Source organism: Gossypium arboreum, chromosome 1, assembly GCF_025698485.1.
Source record: "Gossypium arboreum isolate Shixiya-1 chromosome 1, ASM2569848v2, whole genome shotgun sequence".
Taxonomy (NCBI): domain Eukaryota; kingdom Viridiplantae; phylum Streptophyta; class Magnoliopsida; order Malvales; family Malvaceae; genus Gossypium; species Gossypium arboreum.
In genome coordinates, this window is record NC_069070.1 from 109,043,356 (window position 1) to 109,051,908 (window position 8,553).

Genomic DNA, 8,553 nt, shown 5'->3' on the forward strand with positions numbered 1-8,553 from the left:
AACCCATGGTGAGGGCACCTTCTCAGTAAGTCCTTGTATCTCTCCCATGTATCGTAAAGAGTTTCTAAGTCCATCTGCACAAACGAAGAGATATCATTATGTAATTTAGCCGTTTTAGCCGGCGAAAAATATTTTAGTAAAAATTTTTTGGTCATTTGTTCCCAAAGTAGTAATTGACTCTCGTGGTAACGAGTTCAACCATTATTTAGCTTTGTTTCTCAACAAAAAAAGGGAATAACCGAAGACGAATGGCATCATCAGAAACACCATTAATTTTAAATGTATCGCATAGTTCCAAAAAGTTTGCTAAATGAGCATTGGGATCCTCATCCTGCAAACCATGAAACTGAGCAAATTGCTGTATCATTTGAATAGTGTTAGGTTTTAGTTCAAAAGTATTTACAGCTACAGCAAGTCTAACTATGCTCGATTCAGTTCCTATTAAAGAAGGTTTAGCATAATCATACATAGCGCGTGGAGCAAGATTTTGATTAATCGCAATTACAGGAGGTAGCTGATTGTTTTGGTTTTCAGCCATCTCTTCGGTTGGGGTTGAGTATCTTCCTCTTACTCGTTCTCTATGTCTCTTAAGCTTCTCCTTATTTCTCTTTGGTTTCTGCGAACTGTACGATCGATTTCTTCGTCAAAAGGTAGTGGTTGTAACAGGTTTCTTCTAGTCATAAACTATAAAAAACCTGCCAAGAGAAAGAAAAAGTAAATTAATAAATAATAAAAATTAAATTAAATTAAATTGTAATGAAAATAAATGGCTAAAGTAATAAAACTTGATTGTTCCTAATATCTTAGTTCCCCGGCAACGGCGCCAAAAACTTGATCGCGTGATTTTGTGTGATAAGTTTTATATATTTATAATTAATAATTCTTGAAACTAACTACTATGGCAATGTAGGTAAGTGTACCTATCGAACAGTAGTATAGTTTTAGCAAGATCGGATTATCGAACCTAAAGGAACTAAAAGTACTAGTAATGACTATCTTTTTATTATCTAGCCTAAAAATAAGGTGGTTTTGTTTTAACTAACTAATTAACTAATCTAAGAATTCACAGAGAATGGAATTGGGGGATTACTTTTGGAAAATGATTGAATTAAGACAATACCTAATGAAAAATCCACCTAGACTGTACTTGTTATTCTGTCTCCGAATCTGACGATTTATTCATTTAACTTGTTCCGTAGAGATCCCTAAGTTATGTTTTATCCCTATTCAAGACTAATAACGTCTAATCCCTAGATTGAATAATTGAGACTTTTCTCTAATTAACACTCTAGGGTTTCATTAACTCGATCTATGGATCCCCCTATTAGGTTTCACCCTAATCCGAAAAAATCTTGTCACCCTATCTCTAAGTGCGCAATCAACTTCGCTTAATTATGACAAATGTACTCTTAGACAAGGTCTATTCCTCCTCCGAATAAGAGCTTATCTTGAATTAGTATTCTCGGATATCAAAACAAGAATTAAGAACACATAATTAATAACAAGTTAAATATTTATCATACAATTCAGAAAATAATAACAAGATTTGTCTTAGGTTTCATTCCTCTTAGGTATTTAGGGGATTTAGTTCATAACTAAAAAGGAAAACATATCAGAAGAATAACGAATACAAAACATAAAGAAAACCCAAAAGTCCTGAAGGGAAGTTGAGGGGAGATCTTCAGTCTTGATAATGAAACCGGCTTCTGAGATGGATTAATTGGCTTTCTTCGAGTAATTCCTTCCTTCCTCTCTTTGTGCCCCCTTACTTTCCTCCTCTAGGGCGTATTTATAGGCTTTAGAATGCCTATAAGCCCTCAAAATTGGCATTTTCTAAATTGGACAGAACTTGGGCTCGGCCGGGACACGCCCGTGTGACACGTCCGTATGAGTCATACTCCGAGCCTGCCAAATTGACACGACCGTGTGGTCTGCCCATGTGAGGAGGTCCAGGCCGTGTTAAATTCGTACTTTGGCCCATTTTTCTTTGTTTTTGGCCCGTTTCTCGTTCCTTTCGCTCTTCTATGCTCTCCTAAGTATAAAACATGAAATTAAAGCATTAGGAGCATCGAATTCACCAATTCTAATGGGTATATGTATAAATTACGGTTTATCAAGTCTCTAATAGAATAGCAGTTTCATGAATCGGTTCTCTGAATGTCATTATCTCCTCCAATTTATCCATCATATTGAGGTCTAAACTCTTGCAAAGTATAGTTTGTAACTCATCCTCTTCATGATACTCTAAATCAAATTTTGTTAGTGGTTCAATAATATCAACACTAGAAATATTTGACATTGTGTTGGGTTGGCCCATCTCCTCATAAATATTAAATTTTACCACCTCACCATCATATTCCATATTGAAGGTTCCACTTCGAACATCAATTTTTGTACGTGCGGTACTTAGGAATGGTCTCCTCAATAGATTATCGAAAGCATTTCTTCAATGGTCATCTTCCATATTGATGATTTAAAAGTCCGCAGGAAAAATTAGTTCATTTACCTTAACGAGGACATCCTTTAACACCCCTTCTGGATATACGCATGATTTGTCTGCCAATTGAATAATCACCTTGTCTTTTTCAAAAGATTCAGGTTTAGCAATTTAAAAATAGGTAAATGTATTACATTAATAGATGCTCTTAAATCACACATGGATTTCTTTATGCCAATATTACCTATTTTGCAAGATATAGGAAACATACTTTGGTCCTTACACTTATGCGAGATTTTCCTTTGTAACACTGTAGAAACGTTTTCTCTGACATTAACCCATCTGTTTCCTTAGAGTTTCTTTTTGATGGTGCACAACTATTTCAAGAATTTTGCATAGCATGGAACTTTGTTTAATTGCATCAAGTAGAGGAATATTCATTTCTACCTTCCAAAATGTCTCAAGGATTTCTCTCTTCCTGTTCCTTTTTAATTTGGACGAGCCTTCTAGGGAATGGGGGTGGTACAACAAATGGTTTTTATGGTGCCGACTCCGTAGGAGCTGTTGGTTCGGGTTTCTATTCTTTCCATTTAGTGTCATGATCATTACTCATGTCAGGAGTTGACTCCAAAACTGTTCCACTTTTCAATGTCATAACACTTACATTATGTCGAGGATTCAACTCAGTTTGAGACGACAATCTCCTTTAGGTCTCCAAACGACTAACTGTGAGTGTAAGCTTACTTATTTGCTGATCTGTTCTTGGAAATGTGCTTAGTTTTTTTCTGGAAATTTTCAGTGCTAACGGCTAACCTCTCTACTATGGTTTCAAAGAGATGACTTTGGAGGTTGATATTGTTGAGGTAGAGGTGACCTTGTTTGATACGATTGATTGTATTGAGGGTTTGATCCATAGCTCAGGTTTGGGTGATCCCTCTACCCTGCATTGTATGTGCTTGAATATGAATCATAACACCTTTGAGGTGGCCCTGGGAAGTTCCCAACGACATTTACTTGTGCAGTTGTGTCTTTAAGTAAAATCGGGCACGAGTCGGTAAAATGATTAGGCTTAGCGTAAATCTTGTACAACCAAGCTGTGTTTGTTTTTCTTACAAGCATATTTTTAACCACATTAGTAAATTCATCAATCTTATCTACTAAGGAAGGAGTACTTAGCTCATGCACCCTTTTCGTAGGTTCCATAGGTGGTTGATACTGTTGAGAATTTGCAGCCATAGTCAAAATTAACTCCCTATCTCTTTAAGGAGTCATGTTCACAAGCGCTCCTCCGCTATCGGCATCAATCACTTTCATTTCCATTGGGAGTAACCCCTTATAAAAATATTGTAAAGGCGATTGTTCAGACAGGCCATGTTGTGGGCAACTTGTGCACAACTTCTTGTATCGCTCCCAATATTCATAGAGTGACTTTGCTTTCTTTTGTTGTATTCCGACTATACTCCTTCTTAATTCAGATACTCGAGCTGTTGGGAAAAACCTGTCAAGAAATAATCGAGACATATCAATCCAAGTATTAACAAATGCCGGAATTAAATGAAATAGCTATTCTCTAGCAGAGTCGGCTAATGAAGAGGGAAAAGCTTAGAGTTTAATTTGATCCTCGGTTACTCCCTCTAGTTTCATGCTTAAACAAACCATGTGGAATTCCTTCAAATGAGTGTGGGGGTTCTCGTTTTTCAAACCGCAGAAAGTGGGAAATAAATAAATTAAGTTTGATTTCAACTCGAACGATGTTTCTCCTACCGGATAAGTTATGCATAGCAGTTGTTGTTCATCTTGTGATGCTGCGAGTTGGTGTATAGTTTTATCTGCCATTTCATCTAATTGATCAAATGAGAAAATATATTTGGTATAAGATCCTATTTTGAAGTCAGGATGTGGTCGTTTACCACGTTGAATAGCTTCTCTTCGCAATGTTCGAGCCAACTTTTCTATTTCTTGTTCAAATTCTATAGTCCCCGGTTCTGACCTAGTCATAAAGAAAACAAACAAAAATTAGAAAATTTCAATCCCCGACAACGGCACCAAAATTTGATGGGCGTCGAAATCACCAAATATAAATTCCTATGACAAAATAACAATAAATTGAAATATAGAACAGTAAGGTCGAATCCATAGGGACTAGTTATCTAATTTTGCATTTTCTCATGACCAGAATTATTGTCGTGGTAACAGTTGTGCGTTGCAATGTTGGAAAATAAAAAGGGGATTTAATTGATAAAGATAATATTAAAAGAAAAGAAAATATATGTATAAAAATAAAGCAAAAAAAAAACGTGACTGCAAAATAAATTAAGCAAAATAAAATTAATTGGTAAATAAAATATTTTTAAAGTTTAGCAATAGCCTCGATATACTCTGAACTCGAATCAATCCTTAAAAAATGGTTGTTCCCTTCCAACCGATAAGTTGGTTATAGCAATCCAGGACGCTTCAAACCGCCAACTTTACCTCTCGTAGTCAATTCTAGTATGACATGCAAATCGACCCTTGTCATATTTCTAACCACGTGACACGTATCTGTAATTTAAGACTTCAACAGTCTTGCGATCTGAAAAGTCCAACTTGAATTAACAACCTTAACAGAATCCAACTAACTTTTTCCAATTGAACATGCCAATTTGTTCACGGGATTTTGAATACAGCACGGCCGACTCAACTTCCCAACTGTACGCTAAACGATTCCAACCCAACCCGCGCTTTTTGAATTGAAATCAAATCAACTTGGAGGGATGAATTTGTACTATCCCATATATCGAAGATTTAGCGAATACCAAGTCACAAAGTATTTAGTGTGGGTTCATATCTCATGATTATTTGTCAAAGCGGTAACTGGATTAAGGCTAAAAAGAGGCTTAGTTAAGCATGAAATAAATCATGCTAGATGGAGTATGGAAGTGATGAAATTTGGAAAGGGGAAGAGCCTTGGAAGGTAATTAAACAAAAAAAAATGTTGAAACTAAAAGAAATTGAAACAGTAGAATAGAGAGTACTGACGTAGAAAAGAATAAAAAAAAAGTAAAGAATTGATTCATTCCAAAGCCAAGTCTTCCCAAGTATTTATACACAATTCTAGTGCTAAAATCTAACTAGATTTTCCTTAAAAATTACCACTAGATAAATCAAAATTTAAAAATCAAATTTTAAACTAAATACAAATTTTAACAATATCAAAAATAATTTGATCTTTATCCAACCAATTTCAAGTTTTAAATTTTTATCTAGCCAACTTCAAACCTTCAATCTTTCAATCTACCCCTCTTTATTACTTTTTATTCCAATTTAGCCCCTTTTTGTAAGAATTTGAATTCAACACACCAATTTCATCTCTGATAAGAAAAACCCAAATTTAATAGCATGTTATTCGATAATTAACAAAAAATAAATGTATTAAAAATACAAATTTATCTTGCTATGGGGGTTTCAAACAAAAGGTTAAAGCAAATTAGCTTTTATATGTTTGAAGACTTTTTTTTTTATGAATGATTAATGGGTTTTTTAATAAAAGAATTCAGTTTGTTTCTGATAATCATAATTTTTTTAATGTATATTCCAAAAATCATTCAAATACCATATTTTAAATTAAAATTTTGTCATTTTTAAAGGTCAAACTACAGTTTTAACTATACTAACTTTAAGGTTTTATAAATTGTAAAGGGCCAAAAAATCAAAATTTCCCATTTTAGGCCCCCGGCGTAGCCCCGTCATTGCTATTTATCGAATGTGAAATTGCAATACCCGTCAATTTGGTTATGCTCTGGTGACAAAAGACGAGATTTTCAAGCCGTCAGTTTTGACAGGCACATATTTCAATATCAGAAACCTGCATAAATTAAGAAATGAGATTTTCTCAGCAAAAGAACAGTTTACCCTTAAGTCTTCCATAGGTTTACCATGGATAAGTTGCTCCCCTTTTCCTTCACCTTCCTTGTGTTCATTTTCATGGTGTTTAAACTATGGATGAGATCAAAAATAAAGGAGACACCCAAAAATCTACCTCCTGCACCATGGAAACTACCTATTATAGGGCACTTACATCTTTTAATGTTTGTTCTTCCCCATCGGCGCTTAACGGAATTAGCCAAAAGACATGGTTCCCTGATGCACCTACAACTTGGTGAATTATCACACGTTGTTGTTTCTTCTCCAGAGGATGCTAAAGAAGTGATGAAATCACATGATATCAATTTTGCTAACAGGCCCTTTCTCCTTGGTGCAGAAATCGTATTATACAGTCTTTCAGATATTGGTTTTGCACCATATGGAAGCCACTGGAGGCAGCTTCGAAAAGTTTGCACATTGGAGCTGTTAAGTATGAAACGTGTACAATCATGCCGATCAATCAGAGAAGAGGAGGTATCAAGTTTAATTACATCAATCTTTTGTAATACAGGATCAGAAATCAACCTTGGAGAAATGTTATGCAACTTATCATATAACATCACTTTAAGGACTGCTTTGGCCGGAAGATGCAAATTGCAACACGAAACATTGATTCCAATTCTCAAACAATTTGTCAATGCTTTAGGTGGTTTCAGTATTACCGATCTGTTTCCTTCCGTCAAATTGCTTCCCATGATCAGTGGGATGAGAGCCAAACTTGAGAAGTTTCACCATGATTTGGACGTGATGCTTGAAAGCATCATTGAAGAACATAGAGCTAGCAATGCAAATCTGGGAAACAGTGATGATGAAACGGATGATCTACTTGATGTTCTTCTGAATCTCCAGGATCACGGAGGCCTTGAATTTCCCTTAACGACTGACAACATCAAAGCTGTTATACTGGTTAGTAGTTTTATATCTCATGTCTTTCTTGTTTATATATGTTCGCATACAGTCCCATACCTTTGCATGCCCAAAAATCAAATAACATCAAGCTTGAGGATGATATCATCGCAAAGGAACCTTTATTTAGTATTCAAATATATGAGACTTTGCTTTCTTCAGTAGCTTGAAAGCAGTACGAACATGTTTTGTACTTTAACCAAGTTGAACTGCTTTTCAGGACATGTTCATTGGTGGGACTGAGACATCTTCAACTGTAGTAGAATGGGCAATGTCGGAAATAATGAAAAATCCTAGAATCCTTGAAAAAGCGCAAGCTGAGGTGAGGCAAGTCTATGATAGAACAGGGGATGTCAACGAATTAGACCTTCATGAATTGAAGTACTTGAAGTTGGTTATAAAGGAAACTCTAAGATTACACCCTCCTCTACCTTTGCTAATTCCAAGAGAAAATAGTGAGAGATGTGAGATTAATGGATATGAGATACCAGCCAAGACCAAAGTGATTGTTAATGCATGGGCAATTGGAAGAGATTCCAACTACTGGAGTGAAGCCGAGAGGTTCATTCCAGAGAGATTCATCAATAGTTCAGTTGACTATAAAGGGGCTAACTTTGAATTTATTCCCTTTGGTGCCGGAAGGAGGATATGTCCTGGCATGTCATATGGTATGGCTGTTGTCGAGCTTTCCCTTGCAAAATTACTATCCCATTTTGATTGGAAACTCCCTAATGGAATGAAAAATGAGGATCTAGACATGACTGAGGCTTTTGGTGCTTCTATTAGAAGAAAAAGCGAGCTCTACCTTGTTCCCACACCATATCACTTAGGAATGACAATGGAGCGGGACGGGGTCAATATTACTAAACCCATCCACTTTTTCAAAAATAAATCTACTCTATTAGAAGCGGATCAATAAAAAATCCATCGTATGGTTCAGATTTTCCCATCCTTATAATCACCTACCATCATGTGTTAAATAGTTAGAATGTATGTATTCCACATGGCAGTGAAAAGATTGTGAAATCACATTCCAAAATGGGAGTTGTTGCTTCCTTTTTTTTAAATTCGTGTTTGAATGATGTTCCCTTTAATTTTTACCCTGAGATAGGAGCATATTGAAAAGACAAGTTTGCTCACAATGTATTCCGCTATTTAATTTGAAATATTATGTTGTTTCTCTTAGATTAGGTTGGCAACTCAGCAATATAGATTTAGGTAAATAATGGTAGTTGGGAGAATCCAAAAACTCTGCATTTACGTTTAGCCGCCTCAAAATTTCAAATTTTGAGAAGTGATTGGTTGAT

The 8,553-nt window shown here is 35.5% G+C and overlaps 1 protein-coding gene and 1 non-coding gene across 2 annotated transcripts; both read left to right on the forward strand.

Moving 5' to 3' along the window:
• LOC128282416 (small nucleolar RNA R71) lies at positions 1-106 on the forward strand. The gene has a single exon (XR_008272687.1). It is a non-coding gene; the product is annotated as a small nucleolar RNA R71 (small nucleolar RNA).
• A 6,246-nt stretch (positions 107-6,352) lies between these two features.
• On the forward strand, positions 6,353-8,165 carry LOC108481220 (desmethyl-deoxy-podophyllotoxin synthase-like). The gene is made up of 2 exons (XM_017784382.1): positions 6,353-7,246; positions 7,467-8,165. The coding sequence occupies exons 1-2, from the start codon at positions 6,353-6,355 to the stop codon at positions 8,163-8,165; spliced, it is 1,593 nt and encodes a 530-aa protein (XP_017639871.1).
• The last annotated feature ends 388 nt before the right edge of the window (positions 8,166-8,553 follow it).